This window comes from Filobasidium floriforme (assembly GCF_021052385.1).
Source record: "Filobasidium floriforme strain CBS 6241 chromosome Unknown HD553scaffold_6, whole genome shotgun sequence".
Classification (NCBI taxonomy): domain Eukaryota; kingdom Fungi; phylum Basidiomycota; class Tremellomycetes; order Filobasidiales; family Filobasidiaceae; genus Filobasidium; species Filobasidium floriforme.
Window position 1 is genome coordinate 61,460 of NW_025763627.1, and position 25,373 is coordinate 86,832.

At 51.5% G+C, this 25,373-nt stretch overlaps 8 protein-coding genes across 8 annotated transcripts; 6 read left to right on the forward strand and 2 right to left on the reverse strand.

The window, feature by feature from the left end:
* Nucleotides 1–329: 329 nt before the first annotated feature.
* HD553DRAFT_367801 (uncharacterized protein) lies at nucleotides 330–1,493 on the forward strand (the record flags this gene model as incomplete). The annotated part of the gene is made up of 2 exons (XM_046184127.1): nucleotides 330–1,014; nucleotides 1,207–1,493. 2 exons carry the CDS (start codon nucleotides 330–332, stop codon nucleotides 1,398–1,400), a joined length of 879 nt encoding a protein of 292 aa, XP_046037970.1. The 3' UTR covers nucleotides 1,401–1,493.
* An 892-nt stretch (nucleotides 1,494–2,385) lies between these two features.
* On the forward strand, nucleotides 2,386–3,360 carry HD553DRAFT_340387 (uncharacterized protein; the record flags this gene model as incomplete). Its single annotated transcript, XM_046182539.1, has 1 exon — nucleotides 2,386–3,360. The coding sequence occupies one exon, from the start codon at nucleotides 2,386–2,388 to the stop codon at nucleotides 3,358–3,360; it is 975 nt and encodes a 324-aa protein (XP_046037971.1).
* A 3,240-nt stretch (nucleotides 3,361–6,600) lies between these two features.
* HD553DRAFT_340388 (uncharacterized protein) lies at nucleotides 6,601–7,341 on the forward strand (the record flags this gene model as incomplete). Its single annotated transcript, XM_046182540.1, has 1 exon — nucleotides 6,601–7,341. One exon carries the CDS (start codon nucleotides 6,601–6,603, stop codon nucleotides 7,339–7,341), a length of 741 nt encoding a protein of 246 aa, XP_046037972.1.
* A 3,343-nt stretch (nucleotides 7,342–10,684) lies between these two features.
* HD553DRAFT_340391 (uncharacterized protein) lies at nucleotides 10,685–11,876 on the reverse strand (the record flags this gene model as incomplete). Its single annotated transcript, XM_046182541.1, has 4 exons — nucleotides 10,685–11,053; nucleotides 11,209–11,529; nucleotides 11,597–11,709; nucleotides 11,780–11,876. 4 exons carry the CDS (start codon nucleotides 11,874–11,876, stop codon nucleotides 10,685–10,687), a joined length of 900 nt encoding a protein of 299 aa, XP_046037973.1.
* Nucleotides 11,877–12,975: 1,099 nt separating this feature from the next.
* HD553DRAFT_322737 (uncharacterized protein) lies at nucleotides 12,976–14,138 on the forward strand (the record flags this gene model as incomplete). Its single annotated transcript, XM_046181315.1, has 2 exons — nucleotides 12,976–13,687; nucleotides 13,750–14,138. The coding sequence occupies 2 exons, from the start codon at nucleotides 12,976–12,978 to the stop codon at nucleotides 14,136–14,138; spliced, it is 1,101 nt and encodes a 366-aa protein (XP_046037974.1).
* Nucleotides 14,139–14,228: 90 nt separating this feature from the next.
* HD553DRAFT_340393 (uncharacterized protein) lies at nucleotides 14,229–15,727 on the reverse strand (the record flags this gene model as incomplete). Its single annotated transcript, XM_046182542.1, has 6 exons — nucleotides 14,229–14,527; nucleotides 14,605–15,045; nucleotides 15,120–15,195; nucleotides 15,280–15,407; nucleotides 15,504–15,578; nucleotides 15,685–15,727. The coding sequence occupies 6 exons, from the start codon at nucleotides 15,725–15,727 to the stop codon at nucleotides 14,229–14,231; spliced, it is 1,062 nt and encodes a 353-aa protein (XP_046037975.1).
* Nucleotides 15,728–18,329: 2,602 nt separating this feature from the next.
* On the forward strand, nucleotides 18,330–19,499 carry HD553DRAFT_322739 (uncharacterized protein; the record flags this gene model as incomplete). Its single annotated transcript, XM_046181316.1, has 3 exons — nucleotides 18,330–18,695; nucleotides 18,756–18,974; nucleotides 19,398–19,499. The coding sequence occupies 3 exons, from the start codon at nucleotides 18,330–18,332 to the stop codon at nucleotides 19,497–19,499; spliced, it is 687 nt and encodes a 228-aa protein (XP_046037976.1).
* Nucleotides 19,500–24,503: 5,004 nt separating this feature from the next.
* On the forward strand, nucleotides 24,504–25,226 carry HD553DRAFT_340396 (uncharacterized protein; the record flags this gene model as incomplete). The annotated part of the gene is made up of 1 exon (XM_046182543.1): nucleotides 24,504–25,226. One exon carries the CDS (start codon nucleotides 24,504–24,506, stop codon nucleotides 25,224–25,226), a length of 723 nt encoding a protein of 240 aa, XP_046037977.1.
* Between the last annotated feature and the right edge of the window lie 147 nt (nucleotides 25,227–25,373).

Below are 25,373 nucleotides of genomic sequence, written 5' to 3' on the forward strand. Positions count from 1 at the left end.
TCGAAAACAAAGGATCGCGCATCTCCCACATCATACTACATGGCTATGCCATCTCGGCCGAATGCTGCATGCCATGTCGCGCCGAAACGTTTCTCCTTGATGGCGTGATCACCGCTTGATGTGCTCCTTTGACGACGAAATGATGGCGTGCGAGAAGCATAGCCTCTACTGACTCCTGTACTCTTCCCAGGTAGCTATATAATCCCGCCGTTTTTTTCTTTCTTTTTCCCTTTCTCTTGCTGCAGTCTGTCGTATACAGTATACAACGGTATCTTTCATCCTTTCTATCATCGAGCCGAAAACTGCACAACCTTCTGCACGCACTCAACATGTCTTACTCCTCTAACTACACCGCTCCAGTGACCAAGAAGAGTGGCGAAGTGACCGACAACAGTGGCGAGACATACTCGATCGCGACCAACTCGTCCAACTCGTCTCAAAGCAATCCCACCACTACGACTGGTGGTTCAAACCGACCCGAGAATCAGGAAGCCTCCATCCTTGCGGCCTTCTTTGATCTCTTGAAGATCATGAAACCGCCTGCTCTGAAGCCATCTCCAACAGAGTCTGTCGAATGGGGTAACCTGGTCAAAGACCTTCATGAGATGTACAAGGGTTACCTGACCACTCTGGAGTACATAGTTGGACACTACAAGTCAATGACCAATGACACTCAGTACTTCGGTGGGCCCTTCTCTGCCAGCTTTGGTCGCCCTGACGGTGAAGGTCGATTTGTGACTCTCACTTTCACCTTGACCACGGATGGCAGCTATGCAGGTAGTGATGGAGTTCGCCAGGCGATGCACAAAGAAGACGACGAGACTTTCCTGGGTCACAGGATGAATGCCACAGGAAGCAACGGAGATGCACTGGGAATGTTCAAAAGACCAACGAAAGGCAGCGTGGTTGTCAAAGCAACCCCAGATGACTGTGCAGCCTGGTGGAGGGCCTGCACGCCGTACGATGGCTACAACCTTGTTGTGTACTATGGGGTTATCGAGCAGGAAAAGATCCGTAAGCGCGCAATCGCAGCGGCAAAACGCAGCTAGGTGTAGCTTCGAGGGAAGCAGGCGAGGACTATGGAATGAACAGAATCGCAAGACCGCCAACATGTGGATGAGAAGTAGTTGATGTAGTCGTTGCCGGGCAAGGCGGGGATACGCTGCGCAGTGAAAGGGACGAGCTGTTTTGTTTCGTTGTTTTTAGAAAGTCCACTTTATAACCATGAGCCAATTCTACAAAGCCGTATCCATTTTCACAAGCAGTGTTCAAACGGATTTACTGTCACGCTGGTAGCATTGGCTTTTTTACGGTTCAATACATTGCTGCTTAGAGCTATACTTGGCCCGAAAGTGGGCGCCATCTTGGGCTTGAGTCTTCCTTTGGGAGGAATCACGTGAAGTATCGTCGTAGTCCACGCCTCGATACCTACGGTGACTGCGATTCCGCCCTTGCCAGTCGGAGGACCTTGGGGAAGATTTGATACACTGTACATCATAGGGGTATGTGATTCTAGTAGTCCCCGTCTTGCTCCTTCATCACTCGATCTACCCACGATCTACCCACATGATAAAGATTCAGAAAACCCCTTCGAGTGCTTTGACGAAAGTAATGGTTCCTCCGATAGCAAGCGCTCATATATTGATGTGAAGCGCAATCGGCTCAAAGTCAACACCAGATAGGCTTGGTACTTTTGTCAGGAATTGTTACCTCCTTGAATATCAGCAGATAGGTCAGATGACAGATTGCAGCGTTATATCTGCCTCAATCCGTCTCATCGCACGTAGGGCCTGCGGCCTACAGCTCCCGTGTCATCTTGCTACCGGGGCACGCGATCGGCCTAATGATCAGATCCTCCTTTCATTAGGCTATGATGGCGTGCGACAAGCATCACTCCTGAATGTTTGCCAAGAATAACAAATGAAAATTCGCCATAGTTATGGGATAGGACTCGGTCCCACGCATGTAGCTATGCTTACCACCCCAAAAAGCCAAAACTCTAATCCTGCTTGGTTCTTCTGTCATGTCTGCCGCTCCATGCGTGATCAACGCAAAGATGAGGGATGTGCCTTGTGTACAAGATTTCATCAAAAGGAACGCCCGTTGTTGCGTCATATATCATACTGATTCCGCAGCAGTACGCCATCGCCACCTGGGTCGCATGTGGCTGTATCGCTGGACGTCTCACCTTCATCGCGCGATCGCTTTCCTTTGACGATGATTTAATGGCGAGCAAGGAGCATAGCCTAGGGCTTTATCCTTACTCTTGAAGGGATTGTTATATAGAGTGAGACACCGGAGCGGGGTATGGTGTAACTCGAACATATCGGATTATCTCCAATCTCACGATCCGAAGAAAAAAGCTACATCCACCCCTACAATATCATGTTCCCATTCTCTAGCAACCCTAAAGCGCAAACCGTTGATTCTTTGGTAGACTTCATCAACACGGTCAACCAGTCCCAAGAGACTAGAGACCCCAGTGGACACAGCGTCGACGGAAGCTGCGCACGATCAGGTCGGCCTACCGCTGAGACACGATCCGACTCAGACTTCACCAGAGGACCAAGCAGTTTCTCGTTCCGGAGCAATGATCCGCGTCTGTCTAAAAAATCCATCGAGGCAGATGTCACAGCCACTGTCGCCGATGACAATCTGTTTGGCCTCTTGATTGCAAAGGACTTGTGCCCCCCGTCTCTCAAAGCATCAAAGAAAGCCAAGGGATGGCAGCGTTTGGTTACGTTCTTCAAGACCGAGTACGAAAACTACTTGACCAGCGAAGAATACAAAGGCGGGTTCTACAGGTGCACGACCGATACTCGCATTGTGTTCGGCCTGAAATCACGTATCAGCTTTTGTTGTACCGGCCCTGAGAACCGCCTGGTGAGCGTGCACTTCCGCATGGACGTGTTTGATGACAGGATCCAAGGACCTGAGTGTCCCAAATTTCACGAGGAGATGCACCTTGACTTCGACGAGAGCTTCACGAGTGTCCAGGCTCAGGTCAAGGTAGCTTCCCTTGGAGAGACGCTGGGGAAGCTCGACAAAGGACCCGACGTTACTGTTCAGATTCACGAGACGGAAGATAGTAGCGCAGCCTGGTGGAGAGCTTTTGGGCGGATTAGCGGGTGGGGAAAAGGGCATAATGGATTGTACCTGTTCTACGGGGTGATCGATCCCTCAGGCGACCCTGCGCACAAAGGTGTTGATACAGCCTCCAATCGTGACCTGAACAGTGTCGATGAGGATGCTACAGCCTCCGATTCCGAATTAGACAATGATGATGAGGGTGAGTGCCGTAGGATCAAGCGGTCGGCGCGAGAGGATCTCGAGGAGGATTGGGAGCCCGTTAAAATCTAATGGACCCTTGAGCCTGCGCGACTCATTCCGACATCCCCAGACCGGATGTTGCTAGGTAGAATTTGGTACTATATGTGTAGTCGACGATAACGCTCGGATCATGATTCCTTAGATATTGCTGTGTCTCAATAATACAACGGCTAGACCGAGCGGACTTCTTCACGGTGCCGGTAAAGACGGATCAAATGCTCAGATCTGTATCGGTAAAAGTCAGCCTCCTGCGATTCTAAGGGAAACTTCCAAACCGTCCAGATCGAGAGGTCTCCTCATGTATGTCCCTATAAAATATTTAGGGGTTAGAAATTAATGTTCCTCGAGAGAAAGGCTCGATTCATGCCTACTCGAGGCGCGTACACCACCTTGTTGTAAAGGTCGACAGACTTATACCGAACGTCAACAACAGGCGCGATCGCATCACGTCAGACCAGCGATTCAATGGTGACGAGCGAGGGAAGAGGGAGGAGGAGGAAGAGGTATTCGAAGTGCGACCACACATGGCAAAGTCCCGACGAAGGGATCACATCGTGTTGCATCATAGTGGGTACGCCATGTTAGCCTTGTGCCCCTGTGCTGCTACACCGTCTCACCTCGATCGCGAGATGTTCCCCTAATGTTTTCCTTTGAGACCATGAGGATGGCGTGCGAGACACGAGGACGTGCGAGAAGCGGAGTCTATGTACTGACTGCTGACCGTAACTATATATATTGAGCCCAGATCTTCCTTGTTCTGATGCAGTTCTTTGTGAATCCGACATATATCATTTTTTCCTCCACCAACCCAAGAACTATAGAAATTGTTTTAGCACCACACGATGTCCTCCTACTCGACTAACTTTACTGGCTCGACTGATGAGAGAGATACCAACCCGGACGCAAACTCGATTGCAACCAAGGCACCGCCCCGTCGCCACAGAGCGGAGGAGTTCACCCGGTCTGCTGTCAAGGGATGGGTGCACTTACGATTATACTGTTGTAGAGAATGAGGGGGAAGGAACCGAATTTGTTTCTCATATCCTCGTGGTCTTTGTCGTGCCAGACTACTCCTGTCAACTTTATCGCATACAAACAACCTCAAACCCGTTTCGCCAGCCTGGGGTTCGGACCAGTCTTTGCCAGTACATGAAGGAAATTTCCGATGTGCTCGAGTCGAGGCATGCCGGATTCTACTGTAAAGTGCGCAGTAACCCCTAATCCTGTTAGATGATGGGGATAACTAAATCCCACCTCGCTTGGTCACTCGCGCCGCATCGGCAGGAAACAGTCGACAAGAGACACACGATTGATCACGCTTGGTCAGTTCATGCAGCTGTCTAACTGCCTGCGCATATCATGCCGGCGTGCTTCTCGTCACTTTTATGCTCAGTCCGACGTGGTTGAGGGGAGCAATGGTGTCCGCTACGAGCACAACAAAACTGCCGCATACACGTGAGGCTCCTAACAAAGATGTCTTTGCGACCGATCGCACCATGAAGGGTAATGGTACTGGCGTCAAGACAATTATTATCACAACTTTCAGATGTGACCAAGCGTGCTAAGGCGGATCTGTCGAGCCGCCGAGGTGACAGACAATGGAAGGCTCCTCGTCTGATGCCGGATGAGCGGACGAAAGGCATATCGCAGACCACAACTCGCCGCTCCTATATGATGAATGCCACCTGATTCCCTGATTACCCCTGGATACATTCCTTTGACCAAAGCCATCCATGATGGAGGAAGCAAAGCTTTTGGCCTTCGCCACAGAAGGGGTAGAGTACATAAGCACCGAGGGAGATAACGATTATGATTGCTATTCGCCGCATTCAACACGGCCATCTTACAATCTATCTCCGTGAATAGTTGGCCATATCGCTTATTCGCCGGGTCATTGCGCTCATTCTCCAAGAATACTGGATCTGTCAGCAGCGAGGACGGCTCCATGGACTATATTGACCCTACGCAGGGTCTTCAAAGTGAAACACAAACAGCACAGGCCATGTCATTTCCTAACGTATCGAGTGAGATCGCCTCGGCCAAGAGCGATGAGACCCGGTTCAGCGGTACCCATAGATCAGCTGGACGGAAAGGGTGGTACCAAGAGTACTCTCGAAGCGGACCATTTCTTTGGGCTGTTGATGCTCAGGTACATGTGTCGGATACCTCTCAACGACCAACACAACCCCGGCCAATGGCACGCCACAGTGGCCGGATATCGCAAGATGTATGAGGATTGACGCAACAGCGATCAATACAAGTCAGGCAAACTCATGCGTATGGTCCGAAATATAACTCTCAACCAAGGTCTTGCCGCCACCTTTGGTCGCATTGACAGTGACAGCCACCTGATCAGTGTCTACTTCTCTATAACTGTAGCGGACTTTCAAGTGCGACGCGAACTCAGGAAGTCATTGGAGAGGGAACACACTTTCCTCGACCAGGATATCAATCATATCAGGGTCCGGAATCCAGCAGATTTCAGCAGACGAGCTTTGAGAGATATGCTGACAGACATGCGGAGGTCGAGGACAACCAGTACTCGCTTCTGCGAAACTGCAGGCGGAACCGCGGCTTGGAAAAGAGCTTTCGCCCGATATGGGAATGAGCTTGATGGGAAGTACGAATTCTATGGGTTGATCGATTCGTCAAACCCATGAGGAGACAATGATGTTATGTTCGTCGTACGCTCAACTGTTTCTCCAGGTGTCCGAGGATGACAGGCGATAGGAGCATTCGGACGAAATTTTCTGAATAAGCATGGGCGATTCATCAGCGAAAACATACATAGTCTTCTCCTCACGTGACACAACTCCCTGTCTCGTAGCACGTATTCCTTTCTCAAGGCGATCTCGCATGTTGTATCATGATCTTATCAAGCTATCCGGCGTGAGAAACGTATCTGGAAGAACTTGACGCTTCCATGATCCTTGAGGTCGATATTTTGTGCTCCAACCTACCTCTCTTTGAACAATGACATGCAGACGTCGCTCTGGGAAAAGTGAAACGAAAGGACACGTTGAGTAACATGCGCGCCCTTCAATCGATCTCCGCTGCTGCTACTCCAAGCGCCACTTGTGGCGTTTATGCGGCGTTGCTTGACGTCACGTAATTTGAACGAGCCTTCCTTTCACCCTCCGATGACGTGCGAGAATCCTGATCTAGATTCTTAACGAGTATATAAGTGAGTGGAGAAAACCAAGTTTTCCGGGCTGAGTCAGTCAACGGACGTTCATCATAATCCGCAATAGATTGAAACTTCTTGTGAACATGCCTACCCGGTCTCTCTACAACGACAATGGAGAAATAGCAGGTTGGCTCGAATCCACTGCCAGAGGTGACGAGTCCTCTCAAAATATGCCGGGATCGCGCCGGAGCCGGACACAGTCTGATGTCTCCACCAGTCATTCGGGAACAGCCTCCATCACCAATAATACCTCACGCCATACCACTCGGCACGAGCCCAATCCTATGGCTGACCTTTTTGACACCTTGATCTCGATCCCTCACCGGGTTCCACAGATGTTCCACGAGGACAAGATAAGGAAAAGCTGGCCTGCATTTGCCAAGGATGCAGAAGATATGGCTGTCGTCTTGAAGTCACGTGAAGAATTCACCTCGATGAAGAGCATTGTCATGAACACCACAATCGGCGGCGGACCCATGGGGGTCACCTTCAACCGGGTCAGCCTGCATGAAGCAGGACGTGGTAGAGATCTCATGAGCGTGATGTTCTTTCTGAGTATAGAGATGGGACGAAATTGCACGAACCTCAGCAAGGAATACCGAGAGGGCAAGCACACTGCTATGGACCAGGCCATAATCATGAAGGTCCAAAGACCCGAGCTGTCCACAGTACAGGGATATCTAGAGGACGGCGAGGCTAGGCAAGTGCACAAGTTCTTCGGCCAGAGCGACAGCTCCGGATGGCTGATGTACACAGCTTCGAACCCTGTTATTGGACTTTTCGAGACCGACTTTTACACATTTTATGGGCTATGCGAAATCTAGTCACTCCTGTCTTGTAGGTACCTCGGTCTCGTCCAGCACATTGGCATGTAGTTGTGCGATAGATTATTTTCTTGTTCCTACATGGTGCAGATCTATACATGTTGCTGTCAGGAAGTTATGCTAAATGGAGAAATGCTGATGATTGGCACAAACCCATATTAAAGGGGTTTCGATCAACAGGCATTCATCCCTTTGGCGTCGATTTCGCGCCTTGTTCGCTCATCACCACGTAGAAATCCATAGATCCGGTACCGCATCCATTGCCATCTGACTGTGACGGCGCAGCCTCACTTATTAGAAACTGGGCACCGAGGGATCGGGGACGAGGGATCGAGGTGCGTTTCACTTGACCGCGCAAGGAGGCGGACAAGCGCGCGCTAACCACATCTCGTTCGAGTGGGCATCAGCGTTGTCTGCGATTTGCGAATATAATCGATCAGCCACGCCATCCATTATTTCGAGCCCTTGACAAATCTTCCCTGAAGTAATAAAACTCAGAGTGCACTGCGCCGGAAGAAAGGTGGATCAGTCCATCGCGCCATAGGTATGATGAGGTGATTTCGCGCCTCTCGAGTATACCGGGCGGTTTGGTTCAACTCGCGAAAAACGCATATTATGCGATTTCGCATTTCGCGCGATATCTTACCGCTACTAGTGCTGGCGAGCGATATCATACCGGTTGGAATCACAAAAAGCAGCTCTTCATCCCAGTTTTTGATAGATTGGTATGAAGTTATCTCGGGCCCAGACCTCTCGTCACGGCGTACACCTCGACCTAGCCCTCAGACGTACACCTATACCTATACCCATATCTATACTCTATCCTCCACACCGTTACATCTAGCACCTCTTGTACCTTCGCCCTTAGCACACCACGTTATACTATACAATTCAAAATGTCTGACGCCGCTCGACTCGACCGCCTTGAAGCTCTCATCATGAAGATGGTAGCCCCTAATCGACCTGCAGATGAACCTGCTCCCGATACATCAACATCGAGCCGCCTTCATGTCATCCCTGAGCCATACCGACGACCGAAAGCTCCAGCCCAGCCCGTGTATAGCGAAGACGAGGCCGAAGAGGACTCATGGGATGGAGAGCAAGACGACCCCGAAGACCCAGAAGCTACCCCTCCCCCTCTGCCCAGACACAAACCAACCCGAGGTGAATCATCTGGATATGCACCTAGGTCGACTCAGGCCCGTAGTACTCGTGATTCACCAGACGTCGGCCCATCCAACCTTGCTCGACGAGCTCATGCACTGGTACAAGCCAACAAGACTACGCCCTTCATTCGCGCAGAGGGTATAAGGTCTGCAGGTGCTGGTAACTTCAAGCAACGAGGCCATGGTGAGGGCTACGCCTTTGGAGGTCATCCTCTGCAGCAGACCTCTCGTCCTCCCAAGAAACCTGGCAAGGACGTCAAGGCTTGCAAAACCGGAATGGTCAGTACGCGTACGCTTCGTGGGCCCTCCGTAGTGATACCACACGTCAACTAACTTGCCCTCGATCGTTTACACAGGTGGTCTATTGTTATAGCCATCCGCGGTGCGACTATCACGTACATCCGAACGGGTGTTCCGCCAGCAACTCCGGCGGAGCAGGTACTTATATGATACGATAGGTAATGTCTAACTACTACGATCACTATTGTAATATGTAATTCATCTGCTATCACACTCATTTATCTACCTATTACCCTACGCAAGTCCCGGAGAACACACAGGTTGCTGGCAACCTAACAGAATAGCAGATCATCTCCTTTTCCCCGACTTGCAACTATGGAAACCGAAGCCACAGAACGGGCAGAAGTTCCGGACAGGGTAGTGTACGACGTAGCTGGTAACCCTATCACGGTAGCCGGCTACAAGGAACCGGTGCGGAGCACGGGAGGTGCTCAAGATCGAGACAGCGCCGGCGGATTTCTATGGGTCCGTAACACCGGCGAAGGAGACGAGGTGTTCTCCTCCTTCTTGAGTGCCGACCGACCAGCTGTCAGCACCATCTCCCTCTCGAATGACGTCGGGAGGATGAACTCAACCTTGGAAAGGTTGATGGCAAAGGTGGATGGATTGGTTAACGTCAACGCAGTCCCCTCGCCTCCTCCTCCGGCGTTTTCTCGCCCCTCTGTCCCCGTACAGCCTTACACCAAGGCTATCCGGGTGAGCGATCCCGAACCCTTCGATGGGTCGAAGAAGGAAGAGGTACAAGCATTCTTAGATGCTTGTAACCTACGCTTCATGGCGGAACCCCTCGCATACCACGATGACAAGTTGAAGATCGTGTTCGCGGGTAGTTACTTGCGGGACGCCGCGAGGGAATGGGCTCGCCCCTGGCTTTTCGGAACTGCCTGGACCACATGGTCGGAGTTCGAAGCCGGGTTGCTGGCTCGTTTTGGAGTTGCGGTAAGGAGAGCCGCAACTGAGAGGGAGATCGCCGATTTCCGACAGGGGAATCTGTCGATCTCCGAGTACATTACCAAGTTCAACGCTATGGCCAACCTCATTCCGGAGTTGAACGACTTCTGCAGGAAACTCCTTTTCCGAGCACACTTGAATCAGGCGTGGAGGGATGCCATCGTCCCTATCCCCAACCAGGAGAAGTGCACCCTCTACGAGTTCCAGATGGAGTGCGCGAAGTACGAGGAGAAGGTTGGACATACTCAAACACAACATCGTAACACCACATCGCGAAACAACACTTACACCCCTCGATACACCGCTCCTGCGGTAGTGCCAGTCGCCGCTCCCGTACAAGCCCCTGTGGCATCCGCTTCGGGAGCTGTCCCCATGGAGGTAGATGCGGCCAAGTACAGGGATGTCACCTGTTATAACTGTTTCCAGAAGGGACACGTTATTCGGGAGTGTACAAACCCTGCGTTGGTGCCCAAGCCGCAGTGGTACGTGGACCGGATGAAGAAGCAACGAGACCTTCGCGTTGCAGCTACCTACTCTCCCAGCACTGCTCCGACGGATGAGCAGTTCGACAGGGACCACGCCGCCAACGAGGGAACAGGTTATCGAGTTTGGTCTACGTAAGGGTTCTTGTGCGCGACGATCATGTATTTACCAAGGGCAGGTCCCTTGATGTTTTATTTTTATTCACCATTCACTGCTACTACCGAGCAAAACCTTTGCACCCACACGTACAACACGACTACAAGCAATAACGTTTTGCAATTACCTCAAACTATTGTCAGCGAAAGAGAGAACGACAATATCCAAAAACAACTCCGGCGGAGAACGATTCGAGAACTTCCGAGCGGCATAAAAATTTATTATCCCGAGTACAAATGTACTCGGCTACAAGAGACGACCGTACAAAAAGAAAATCACCCAGCCAATTACTCCCCGCCCGAACCCGAACCAGACCCCGACCCAGATCCCGAACCAGATTCCGAAGAAGAAGACCCCGAAGTCGAGGATCCGGACGAGCTCGACGACTCGCTGTCGCTCCCGTCCCCCATGCTGGTATCCTCGTCGTCCGAACGGTCGTCCTCGAGATCGAGGTCCTCCACGTCCTCTCCCTCGACGATGGTAGGCGCAGGCGAACCGGGAGTAACGACATCGGAACCGGCGATGTCGAGGTCGACGTTGACGTCGGTGGCGACCAAGCCGGCGGGGACGGCGTTCGGAGCGTGTTGGGCGGCCAACCGAGCGGTGAGTTCGTGCTCCACGTGGAAGACGGAAGGAGCGGGGATATGAGGGAAGAGCTACGATATGAAGAAGACAAGAACACAAGCAGGATATTAGCTCCCTCGGAGAAGAATATGGAGAAGGTTATCGGAGAAGAGAATAGAAAAGAGATAAGGGGGGTACTCGCCATCCTCTCTTGCAAACGGGCCACCTCGCGGGCAACCATACCGACACTCCTTTGCGACACCGCAGGATCCTGGATGTACAGCAACCCGGCGCGAACCCTGTGTCGAACTCCGATGTCGTGTCGGAAAGCCGTGACGACGCCGGGGTTCATGGGGGTGCAGGGACGGCCTGCATTGACCCTGCACAAGTAGCAGGAGGAAGCGCGGGAGGTCTCTCCCGGAGTAGCGAGGACGTGCCTGCACAACCACGTTTGGCTGACACGAATGCAGTCGACCCATTCGCCGTCGACTCGGGCGCGGTGGTTCCCGGTAGTCGCCAATTCGAAGCAGGGTTGGCAGGCGAACTTCCAACCCCCCTGGCATTGGGCCTAGAGAAGAAGGATATGGACGTGTCAAAGGAGAACTCCGGCGGAACTGCAAATCGGAATAACTCACGACCAACGCGTTGACCGTAGTCACTTGGTTTCGCCTAAAGGCGAGGTCCAACTCCTCCGGATCGACGTCGACGACCTTGGGCTTGACCTTCTCGGCCTGAATGAGAGTCGACTCTACCGCAGTCCGTACGGACATATCAATACGCCGTTCCAACTTCAAGACCGCAACGGAAGCCCCACTCACTAGTCGCGGCGGACATCTTCTTGAGGTACCGCCACCCCTTCGGCTGAAGTTGCTCGAAGGGCTCGGCCTTCTTGGAGGGAGTACCTTGAGCGGACATGTTGAGCGATAGAGAGAGAGTAGAAGTGTACGGAGAAGGTAAAAGTTACGGACGAGTGAAGAAACGAGTTCGAATTAGAGTTAGCAAACACGCAAGGGGGAGTCGAAGCACCACTCCCTACTCAGCTGCTATATACCCCTCATTCGAGTAGCCATCACGAACAGGAAGACAATAGAGAACATGGTCGACAGGCCTCCCGACAATAGGAGGTTGGGCGTTACTTAGTAACGTCGACAAACTTGGTTATCGACAAATAAGGTATTCAAAGGACCCTTTGATGACGTCTTTGTTTACTCTTTCGGAACAAAAGAATACGCGTCGCCCCGGAGACTCTCGACGCGTGAGAAACATACACTCGGTTAGAGAACAATCGCAACAATACTTGAAACAACGCTACGTCATGAAGAGTTACCTCAAAGTGGTACACAATGGCGAGCTAGGAAACACGAACAAAGGCTAGCCAGGCGATTACTCGAAGGAACAGGGCGGATCGACCGTACGGAAGCATTAGGGCTGACGAGCTACGCTGAAACACTACTCGGAACAAACGAAAGAAGGATGCCCACGCAATCGTTTTAAGATGAAACGGATTGACGGTACGGGTACACAAAGGTGCTGGCGAGCGACGCTCGAAACGTAGCGAACAAAAGAACACTAGTTGACGCCAGGTGGTTACCTATCGGAACGAGGTGAACCATACGTACGGTGAAACACGACACGAGACGATCTGGAATCTCGTCCTAACGGGGGGATCCTGTTATAGCCATCCGCGGTGCGACTATCACGTACATCCGAACGGGTGTTCCGCCAGCAACTCCGGCGGAGCAGGTACTTATATGATACGATAGGTAATGTCTAACTACTACGATCACTATTGTAATATGTAATTCATCTGCTATCACACTCATTTATCTACCTATTACCCTACGCAAGTCCCGGAGAACACACAGGTTGCTGGCAACCTAACATCTATATCCCAGACGGTTCTTTTGTCAGAGACAAGTTGACCCTTGTTTCTATCTTCAAGAGCAAATGGGCCGGTACCAAGGAGTACCTGTCTACAGCTGGCTATATGCAACCTCTCCATTTCAAGGCCCACATGAGCGCGAAAGACATGGTTGAACACGTTGAAACGATCTTCAAATCAAGCCGACCTTTACCCCGCCTCTGGTCTTGGGCCTTCCTTCAACCGGCTTCACAGAGTCTCAACCCTGCCGCTGTGTATTCACCTTGGGATACGACCCTCGACAATCTCCGTGCGCGTTGCCTCGACACGCAGTTCATCTGCATCATTCCGGAGACTTGGGAGACCCAGCACCACTCAGGCTTTCGGCGTGCTGTTGCTCAAGCAATCAGCCGTGATCCTGTGTCTTGGCAACCTCTACCCAAGACCCCCATGGGCCCTCCCTTGAGCCAGGCAAAGAAGGGAAAGAGAAGGGCCGTACGCGAGACGTCATCCGAATTAGACCGGGAGGAACAGCGATACCGCGATGCAGAAGCGTTAGAGATCGCTATGGCAGATCCGACATGCCCAGGTTGTGGCAGATCATACCCTACGGACCGGCTAGAGTGGCATGTCACCAGCTGTGCCAAGGCTATTGCCCTGAACCAGGTGGAGAGCTCAGAATCGGAGCCAGAAGGGGTCGTTGATCTAGACGCCGTTCAGCGTGAAAACACGCTCGACACAGACCCAGGCGATCGGGATGTCATCACGATCGACGATTACGAAAACCTGGGCAAGATCACTGAAGACTTCCAGGCCGTGAGTGATGTGGGGGGAACGCCTGAACCGCAAGGCCCAAGCATATCGGGTCAGTACTCAAGCTAGCGTTGGTACAATATAGTTTGCTCACACCTTGCGTCTGATATACAGATCTGCTGAAGACAAAGCTGACACCGGAACAGTTTCGGGCCATATGCGTTCAATTTATCGAAGACCATGGCCGAGAAAACTTCAATATGCATGTGATGGTGGCCAAAGGTGTACCTTCGGATCAACCTGCCATACCATCAACGCAAGCTGCTCAGGAAGAGGTTGTAGTCGACTGGGAGTTAGGCACACATCTCAACGGCGTAGAACAAGACGGAGAGTCTAGGCTATCTGAGCCAGGCGTAGTTGAAGAGCCAGCACTTATGCCTGGGGTCGAAGTTGCGGTTGGCAACAAGAGGGCAAGGTCTAAGTCTTCTCCAGAGAAAAGCGGCATTGCTCATGCACGTCGCAGACTCCGAAGCCACAACGAGGCCTCATCTAGCAATGCGTAGACCTTTGTACTTGTAGACCGCAACGGTATAGATAAAAACATAATTTAAAAAAAGAAAATACATGTATAAATAAAAAAAAAAGAGGCCCGACTACCTCCTTCGCCCACCTCGAGCAGCAGCCTTGAGCTGGGTGCTCGTAGGCTTCGCTTCTCGGCGAGACGAGTACCAAGGGTGAGTGACATACTGGCAGTTCTTGCCGTTACGCCAGATGCACCTCAAACACTTGCCCTCCTTACCCGGGATGACCGAGCACTCCGAATACCTCTCGTTCATGGCAATCATGAGCGCATCGTCTTCTTGGGGTGGGCGTGTCTCCCCACAACAGACGTTGCACTCGTCACCGTCGATCATCAAGGCGGCCCGGGATCGTTGTACAGGGCCTCGGCGGCCTGCAAGGGATAGCAAAGATGAAAGACCGATGGGGTTAGTATTTGTTTGTCAACTAATCTATCAGCCTTGACGTGACTTGCTATCGCGTTGGCCCAACGGTTGTTGGACCAGGTCACCGGCTTGAACTTAGGCATTTGAAACCCCTCATGGGGCGGGATGCGTGGCGACAGCCTCCGGCTCCGCCTCTTGCTCGGAGAGGGCGAATCGACGAGGTCGAAGTCGTCGTCGTACCCATCGAACTCGTCGAGAGCCACGGGCCTCTTCGACCCTCGGCGGGGCGTCCTCACCTCGTCGGACCCCACCACCAGCTCCAGCCTGTCCAGCAAGCTGGTCATCCTGGCCTCGGTGGTGGGGCTACCCGCACCCGCACCCGCACCCGCACCTGCACCTGCACCCTCACGGCCGAGGAACGGGTTTGGGCCTTGGTTTTGCCCGGTCCGGAGGGGTCGAAGGGGAGGGACGGGAGGGGCAGGAGGGGGAGGCGGGGGGCGGGTGGAGCGGATGGGGGTGATAGTGACTGAGAGTTCAACACGAAAACATATAAATCAGTTATACTCGATGAAGTATTAGACCCGTACACGCCTAGCTTACACCCCTCCGCAGCCAACATCTCCCTCACCAAGGCCTGGTGAGCCGGGACGTTGAGCAAGGTCCTGATCTGGGCCCTCTATACGTCAGGCATGATAAGAAATCAGTCTGGTATAGGCAAGGAAGATCGAGAGAATAGTAGTGAGATGATCATGTAACTTACTGCAGTAGCGAGAGCATCCCGCTCTCGTTGGGCTCGCTCAAGAGCGGCCTGGTGGGCGGCCTCCTCGGCCAGCCGGCGCTGCTCCGCAGCCTCTTCCGCGGCCTCCCGACGTCGCTGCTCGAGTGCCCCTACACACAAGAAATGATTGCGAAGGTATCAGCATATGCAAGCAGCAACAGCGGAAGGATATGGACGGGGAAGGCGTAGTCAAAGGAAGGGCTTACTCTCGTTCACCTCGTTGAACCTCGCCCTCTGCTCGTCCGTCAATTCGGTCATCCACACTTGATAATCTTCAAGCGCTGTGCAAGGTAAGGTCAGACAAGAACACAAAGACCCAGGTGTAAGCTAAGACTCTCAGAACCTATTGGCGTACGAAAGGTATGCTAAAGGTATGCTATGACTTACAACCGCCGGGAAAAACGGGCAAAGGCTGTTCGTTGTTCTCCATTTTGAAAATGTATGCAAAGAGTTTGATAAAGACGAGGTCGATTTAAGTGTTTGCGTTTAGAGTATAGACGTATAGACAGATGTGATAGTAAAGTAAGAATCGATGAGAAGGTGATGTAGATATATCAAGTGCGTCGGTGGCATGGGCCTACCTACCCCCTAGGCCCATGCCACGTCTTTGTTTACTGATGATGGAACACGTCGAGAGGTTCTTTTGTTCTTTTCGTATGCCATCAAATCAAAACAAACATACGCTTATGCCATTGGCTACATCACTCGTCAGCCAAGATACAGTCATGAACCCACTCCCGTACGGCAAGGTATTGCAGGGTATTGAAGAGGCCATCGTCACCTTCCTCGGCAGAGTGTTCCGTTGGGGGCGGGAAATGTTGATTGAGCGCTTTCCTAAAGCCTGGATCTTGTAGCAGCGGTGGTAACAGCTCGTGATACCGTTCGACCTCGACATAGGGATCGCTTTCACGTTCAGGCTGTGACAGATCTTCTTGCCGTTGTTCCGATACCCAGCTTAGTACGCCTGGCCTGCGTCTGGCAGAGCCTGGCCCGTCTCCGTCTACACCTTCGTCTTCTTCGTCCCCGGATAGCACCTCGTCAATGATGCCCATATCATCAAGAGCGTCGGCGGGGAAAAGATCAAGATCCATCCCTCGAGCTCTAGCCTTCAGCATGCCATCAAGCCACTTCTTGCGTGGGCTCCATCCACGTTCACCAGAGGTCGTGCTCTTGTGATGGTTATGCGCAAGGACATGTCGGCGGATGGTCAGGTTCAGCAGGGGTAAGAAGCAATGGTGTAGGCAGAAAATGTCGACTGGGTTGTCGGGGTCGAGCTCTTCTCTGAACTCAAGGTCGGCAAATGTTCTTGAGTATTTGTGCGTGAACTTTTCCCCAACTTCCTTCCAATGACGCTCGATTGGGGTGTTGCTGGTCGATTTGCCTCGGATGAAGGGTGCTTTGATGGTATCTAAGCAGGAAGGCCCATGAGCCTGTGCATATGCGGGCGGTTAAGCTAGTCACAGCCTAGTGTGCTTACTTCGAATGGCTACCATCTGCTTCCAAATGCCGTAGTTCTCTTTCCCAAAATCTACCCGTACCCGTTGAGGCCATCCCCATTCATCCGTGGCGTGAAGGAACAACCTCTCTACTGTCTCGGCCCGGTTGTTATCGCCCGCTTGCATGAATACGCAGACTCGGCTGTACCCATCGACGCCTCCATGTATAACAAACTTCCAGCGTATAAGCTTGTGCTGACCATCGATGTGCCAGAGAGAGTTCGGGAACGGGACCTTGTACACCCGCCGTTTACGCATGACTGACTTGCGTAGCCTTGAACCTTCCGGATCTAAAGCCCTGCTTAGCTCTCTTGCATGCTCTCGGGTGATGTGCACACCCACGCCTTCAAGATAGCCTTGCAGTTTGCGATAGCCGACCATGATGCCGTCTTGGCTATTCAAACAATCTTGTATATGCTGTGGCATGGCATATGAACTCAGTCAAGCGAATATAAAGATCGGCATACTAAGCCATACTGGGTCAGGTACTCACCTTCTGAATGACTTCCTCCGGCACTTGGTGCTTGGCTTCCCGTTTAGATGGCCCACCCAATGCTAGTCGACGTCGGCGAACAGTACTTCGAGAACAGCCCAAGTGTTCGGCTATCTCCTGGTCGGTAAAGCCCTCTTGATCTAGCTGCTGGAACAGAGGAATGTTCAAGGCCAGGCTATAGCCACCAGTTGGCAGAGCGACGGTTTGCCTGGAGAGATGGGTCGGAGCGTTGTTCAAGATGTTTTGGTGTACAGCGGCAAGTTGCTCACGCAGGCTAAGTGTTGCCTGCCAGTGATTACGCAGTACTTGCATAGGTAATTTGCCCCTAGCTTCGGCCGTCAGCCAGGTAACGAGACCATCTAGTTGGTGTATGAACGGAGGTAGGAGGCTGTGATCCCGATCCGCTGATGGTAAGGCGAGCAGTGCAAGGATAGGGGTATGTACCTCCTCGACGTAGGCGTCGACGGCAGCTTGAATGGCCTCGTACGGATCGGGATTGTGATCGGGCATGTTTGTGTAAGGCTAGGATATGCTGTACATCGATCAAGTATATGTCTAGGACTGTCGAAGTAGGTCTGAGGTAGACTTAGGCAAAGCCTGAGGCAGGCATAGGCCTTGCGCCCCCTCTGGGCCCGAGATAACTTCATACCAATCTAACAAAAACTGGGACGAAGAGCTGCTTTTTGTGATTCCAACCGCTCTGATCGCTACGGCTGGTAATATATCTCTCGCGCGGAAGCGGACATGGTAATATATCGCGCGCGACGAGACGGACATAACACGTCGCGGCGAGTTGACGCTTTCGGCTCACTATACTCGAGGTCACGCGCGATCACAAAAAGCCTTGGTCGCGTGACCAGCGGAGAATACTCCTCTGATCGATAGGGGATGGCGTGCGAGAAGCACCAAGTGTCGACGGCGGATCAGTGAGCATATATACAGACCATTGTACTGCCGAATTAAATTCTTGTCCGGCACCAAACGCGCGAGTTTTCAACAATCCCTCTGCATTTCGATCGACTAGCCTCATCCTCATCACAGACATGCCCCGCGGTTTTTCGAAAGGCCTGCGTGAGACGGTATCTCGAATTGGGAAGTCCATCAGACGCTCGAACGATGAAGAACTGCCGCTATCGTCTACCGAGACCCCGGCCGGTAACTCAATGGCTCTGACCAACCACAGTGCTAGCACCGAGTCGATCCATACCGTCCCTCCAACGTTTGTAGCGTCTGACGCCAGACTGGGTGATCCGAGTCCAGCCTCCCAATCAAGAACCACCAGAACCACCCTGTACTCGCAAACATCCGAGACCTTTCCCGAAAATCTTGTTCCTTCGGCTATGGACTGGTCCGAGGGGTCAAATGCAGCTGACCCTGAGGTCGCACAGATCAAAGTCAATCAAGTCCAGGTAAGCGCACATCTTCTTTTACAGTAATCACTCCGCTAATCGAAGTATGACGTCTCGTAGAATGATCCTTCCGAACCTCTCCGTGATTTGCTTCACGAGATGAAAATCTTTCAGAGGAAGGATGATACCTCTGGTGACGCAGAGAAGCAGCGGCTCCGGGAAGAGTTCATCGAACAACTGAAACGGCATTACAATGTTACGCACCTTAGCCGAACTGAACGGCCACGGTACACAAAGTCTCCTTACAAGATCCAACTTGAGGACCTTGTGCCACAGGAGGTAGTGATTTCCGGTTTGGCCCGGACTAATACTACGATGTTCGCCTTCTACATACGCAACCAGACAATTCAAATTTGCAAAAATTGGTCGATCGATTGCAGGAGCGAGCATTCGTAGCCCATTTACTGAATGCCGCACCCGCGGCGATACTCAAGATACATGAGGATGCTTGCATAGCACAAGGTGATCAGGTCAAGACGGCGAGAAGTCATGATGAACGGGCCATCTGGTGCATCCGAATTCCCGAGATGTGGATAGGGAATGAGAATCCACGTTATATTGGGTACGGCCTGATTGAAGGTGGGGAATTGGTTAAGCAGACATCTTGAGCGAGATGGACGGTTATTTCCTCACCCATACTTGGCTGGGATCCCTTGTATCTATGTGACATGACTATTTAAATCGATTCGCAAGAACATGTAGCTCATGGGGAATCTCGAAGCAGCGTTGATGAAAGACAACTTATTCTATCGGGCGACGGTCGTTAACGCTCACAATCTCTACTGGCTTGATGAGCTGCTGTGACATACTAAATTTGACCTGATGACACGATCTGCGGTATCAGTCCTGATTTATAAGGTTGTTGAGAGAAAACATCTTCTCGGTAGATCATGGGCAAAACCTTTTCATCCTGTCGATAATTCTCAGCAAACATGTCTACCCAAACGGATCATCATCGCTATAAAGTGACGATCACCACGTTGTAGCCGATTGTTGATGATCTGGTTGGGATCGGCCGCCAACTGAGGAGTCTCGTTTGAGGGCTCAAAAGAAGTCAAAGGTATCGATCGATCGCGCATGAAGATACAGAGGTTCTTACAAAGCTATGTGCTATGTCGCAATCGATCATGGTCGGCTGACTGAATTGCCAAACTATGTGGCCTTTGACCTTTGTCAGATGACCGAAAGACCCTCCTTTCACGTTGCGTTCGCTGACGGCATTCATGGGTCCGAGATTTTTTTTTACCCCTGTTGTCTCTGCGAGGGAGCTTTGCAGTCCTGATAGTCAGAATCAAGCGACACGCGATAGCCTATTTGATTACGGACTACAGTAACCGGCTAATCACGTCAGCACCCCTCATGATTGGCTGATACAGAGCAGGCCTGCTGCCGTCTCGTGCCCCATAAAATGCATTCCTTTGTACGAGATACGAGATGACGTGCGAGACGCAATAACTCGTTGCTAGTTGCCCAAAATCGAAAAGCATATAATCGGACCATCAGTACCGAGCATCGGAGTTGTTGTCGATGAAAATGTCCTGAACACTACTCATACACCACCCAAGACTGTCAACAACCATGCCAAATTCTGGTATTCACACCCGATGGAAAAGAGGAAAGAGCTTGGTTCAAGGGGCGATCGGGTCTCTCTCATTCCGTAGTTCCTCTTCAAACAAGACGATCTCAATCCAGCAGACCGGATACGAGCAGACGATTGAAACCAACGACCCGAGCATCGATACAGGAAGCGGCATGGGGAACTCTGAGTCCAGAGGAACGGGGTCGGATACGGGATTTCTTCCTCCTGCCACCTGCTCTGACGCTACACCTGAGACGATTGACCTTCCAAAAGTGAGCTGACCCACCTCATTGCCGCGCAAGTGTCCCACTGACGCTAAGTTGCAATGAAGGGCACCCCCTTTGCAAAACTTTTGGACTTCATGCAGAAGAAAGAGGTCTTTGGGAATCTGTCAGACAGTTCCGAACAAGTACAAGCCTTTCGAAGAAACTTTGTTAGAGGGTTGCAGGATGTTTACGAAAAAAAACATCTTGCTCGCGAAACGCCTCGCAATCTTGTCAAGTCTTATGATTTCCAGGTCGACGGACTCGTCGTACAAGAAGCTTGCATGGCCGCTGTGTATGAGACCAAAACCACGATTCTGTACTTCATCCTGAACTCGGAGCTTTCCGGCGGAGCAAGGCACACCATAGATCTAAAGCGTCGATTTGAGGAGATGCGCATGCGATTACAGAATCGTGGTTTGTCGGAACGCAAGCCCATCGACATCATGTATGCACTCAAAGAAACCATGTCGCCCCTACAAGAGCTCTTCATGGAGAAGACTTCTGATGGAGCAGCAGCTTGGGCAATTGAGAGGTATAACCTTGGAGGCTGGTATGACTTCGGCTATGGGGTGATTGCAAACGGAGAAGGGGAAGAAGCGAGGTATTCATATTGACATAGAATGGAGGGCCTGTATGCGATGTGGTAGTATATGTTGTATTCGCGAGCACCGACCAAGATGATATGGTTCCGAAGCATCTCTACGGCGAAGAACATGAATGTCACTCGTCCTATAGTATACCATGGCAATCGAACTTTGAAGGTCACGTTCGCATTGCCACACAAATCACCGATGATTACATAGCGATGACGAGATACCCGGGCTGTTCCGTCATAGTCAGCGAGGTATATGGTAGGGAATCGCGCAGCCGGACACAAGGCGATATTGCCATCAGTCGCTGTCACAGGTTCAAAAGTCAGTTCTCCTTTGTTGGAATCAGTAGCATCGGCACAAAGAAGCATCTCGCCTTCACCTTCACATTCAAAAGCAAAGCAGCTCCCAGGTATCGATCAATACCGTGATGAGGTTTTAAGATCGGAGGAAGCGACAGACAAGCGAAACAATGGTATTTCTATCTCATCGCGCCATATATGGTCAATCGCGTCTGCGACCCTGCTGCAGTAGTAGTCGTGTGCTGCAACACGGGGTTTCATGGCGTGACCGCAAGCGTTCCTTTGTACAGAGATTCACGATGGCGTGCGAGAAGCAACAGTCTCTTATGAGCGCCAGCAGTATATCAGCACAGCATGGTCAAGGGATCGAAACAGTCCATCGAAAGATATCAGCAAGGCTCTACTCACGAACGACAGTCTTAGGGAATCGTTGTTATCATGACGGAATCTTCTGAATTTACCAAAAACTCAGGACGGACGAGACGTTTCCTGAAACGAGCGCGTCAAACTTTCTCGCTCTCGTTGAGCGGCCCCTCCTCGGGCGAAACATCGCAAGCGTTACGTGATCCATCAGTCTTCGTGGATGAATCGAGCGTTCACACCCAGGTCGACAAGAGCATGCCTGACTCGAATACCACGAGGCATGCGCCAGAGTCTCTACCTTCTCCTACCATCTCCGAGGCCATTTCCCCCACAGCCAACCCCTTCCTTGTGAGTCGGCCTTCAATTAGTGCCTGTTCACAACAGCTGCTGACCTGATGTTTATGTCTGAAGGATACTCCTTTCATTGATCTTCTGAACCTGCTCGAAGATAACAAGATCTTCGAAGGACTAGGCGATACTGTCGGAGGCTCACAGATGCTCAGGACGAAGTTTGTCGAAGGGCTCCAGGGCGTCTACACGGAGAAGCATCTAGCACGCACCTGTCGCGATTATCCTGTACAGTACGAGGTGAGAGTCGACGGTCTGGTCAACCAGAACGTTGCTATCTCGGCTATGTCCCAGGGAGATACGACGCTCTTCTGCTTCACCATAGAGACGAAGCCGTCTGGGGAAAGACCTCCATCGTCGAATCTGCGGAATGCTCTCAAAGAGATCCTCCTTCTACTGGTTAAACATCCATCAGCGAGCCGCTCGCCACAGAATGTGATGACCGCCTTTGAGGTGTACATGGGGAACAAAGGCTGGATATCTAAGCATATAGCCACCGCTGACGTAGCAGCTTGGTGCATCCGACACCCCAAAGATTTTAGCAGATTCGACCAGGGCTATGGGATCATCGCAAATGGGGAGTTACAAACTGCGAGGAAAGAGGCGTGATGCCGGATGAGACAGGATTTAGCAGCCATGCATCGGAGCGGACAGTTATTTATGTATCATATGTGAAAGATCCTGAGCTTGTTACAAAACGGAACGATACGAATCGACAGGCGATCCCATGATTGAGCTTCGTAACGGACCATCGATGGCCGAGTTTATCAATAGCATATTCACAGCCACGGGACCTGTCCGAGTCTGGGGTATACCAGTATACCTTTGGACCATGAATTGTTTTCAAGGTCAGGTGACCGTGTAATCTGACGACCGCCTAAAGCCGGTCGGTTATCGAGCTTCTTCGTCGCCATCAAATTACATCACCGAAACCATGGTCTCCTTTGATACTCATGATTCCGAGGCGGAATTAAACAATACGCTAGACTCCCTCACCAAGTCCGTAGCTTCTTATAAGCAGACATGGAGGTTCCCAGCGTAACGTACATATCTTCTTGCGATATCTATACACGACACTTCACAAACGACACGCGACACGACGAATACTGGCGCGAGCGAACCTTGATTCATGCCGACTGAAAGTCTCACTGACCGATTGACAACCCTCTTCGGGGGTCTGTCGCAAAACACAACTCTCTATACAGAATCACGAGATCAAACGGAGCCTAGTAGCGATCCTTCCGCACCGTCTCCTCATCTTGTCTCGGTGCATACGGGACCACTGGCCCTGGACTTCTTTCCGGCTCTTAAGCACCTTCTACGCGGAAAGGGGCTTCCAGTTACAGCCGAAATACTCTCTACAACAACACTTGAACATTGCAGAGACTACGTGCGCTGGCTGGAGGCAAAAACCAGGCTTCCGTCCACTCCGGCTCACGTATACCTTAGCGGGCTCTCCGATGTCTTCGTCGTGATAACCGTGCCGCTTCTCGATCACAGTGACAAGATACATGAAGTTAACGAGATGAAGCGAGCTGTGCGGTTGGCTGCTCTGCCCAGCGCCAGAGATAACCACTGTCTCAAGGATGGAATGGCACACCTCTTTGATCGATTGCCGGAATGGGAGTTGTGCAAGTGTCCCGACACCAAAGAGACCTGGAGCATCTTCTTAGATGATGGAAAAGTGAAAGCAGAAGAGTTCTAGGTTGTATACGGTGTGATAAAGCATCATGATTCCTTGTTTTTCTCTTCTTTATGACGCGTGATCATGTCCATGAAAAGAAATGGTCTCGATTGGGTACATACTGTACTATAAATATGGTGCCGTTCATAGATCGAGCATAGTCTAAACAAGCTGTTGGCAAGTCATTCTGTTACATCAATGTGTCTCTCGTGTCGCTACGTTTAGATTGCATGACACTAGAGCTTAGGCTGTGAGGTATCGGGAGTACATATAAGTGAACATAATCGCATGGCGCCGATCTTGCCCTACTGGGTGCTGTCCAACGAATCTGTGATCGATCTCCATGGCTTCGAAAGTATAACACCACGCCCTGAAATATATGATTGTTCAGATACTGACATCACCGAAAGGAAGCCATCCGTCGCGAGTCAGGGGGTCACATAGCTCCTGAAGATGGCGCTTCCAGAAATCACGTGGTCTTGGTGGCAACATCATCAAGAATGTCATACTGGCGTTCCTTTTATCGATATCGTCATCGTGACGAGGCAGCTGGCCCACATTGTCCTAACCGCGTGGGACATATAACAGACGGATCTCGCTTGCTGTTTCCTCCAAATATAGTTCGATCAGTCTTATTGATATGAGAAATGTGATCAGCCTTCCAGAATTTGACCCCATGTCCTGTGCTCCCAATGACGATTCCAGCCACAACAGGCCTTCCTCGATGGTTCTTTCCGATCTCGACTTCCTTGGTATCTCTAGGCGAGAGCTGACACTCAGCTCCGCTACCGCAAACAGCCACGACGGCGAGACAACTTCTACGATCGCCGTGTCAGGTCTCACGGCGGTAACAGAGAGACAGGATACCGCTGACGCAATCTTCAAGCTAGCTTCGCTATTCGGTGAATCTATCAAAGATCTCAGATATGGGAAACATGAGATCGCCATAGGAGGTGGCTATATGCGTTTAGGGCTTGAGAAGCTGGTCAAGAGATATGTTAGTGAGCTCCAACGCCGATCGATTGAGTCGCCTACTTTCCGCTCCGGCACTTTCCGCATCAGTCAGGAATCGATCAAAGTCTACATGATGGGCGAAGACCCTATCGAGATATACTTCGACCTGCCGCAACAAGCTCAAGACGTGAAAGGGATCGCAATTGATTTTCGGGCTTGGAGTGGACCACATGCGGAGTTGGCACGGTCACATGCCAACTGTAACGCCGATATGCTACGAGCCGCGGTGGTCAGTTCGGCCCACGTGGTTGTTGCCACTGCGAATACCGGCGACAACCAGGAAGCCTGGGCCATCTACCATAGGAAAGGAGAGACTCGACTGCGTGTCGTGGGGTGGCTCTCAGTGTCGGCTATGAAGCAAGCTGAGCCTTGGGCGGCAGAATAAGACAACTTGGCTGAGCATACTTTGTAGAACGCTCTTTATGCGAGATCGATGGAGTATGTAATAACCGTTGATCCAGATTGGACAAGCAGCAGTCCTACGGTAGGCATGCCAGCGCTTCTCGGTCAATCGTTAGCAAGTCTGCCAGCA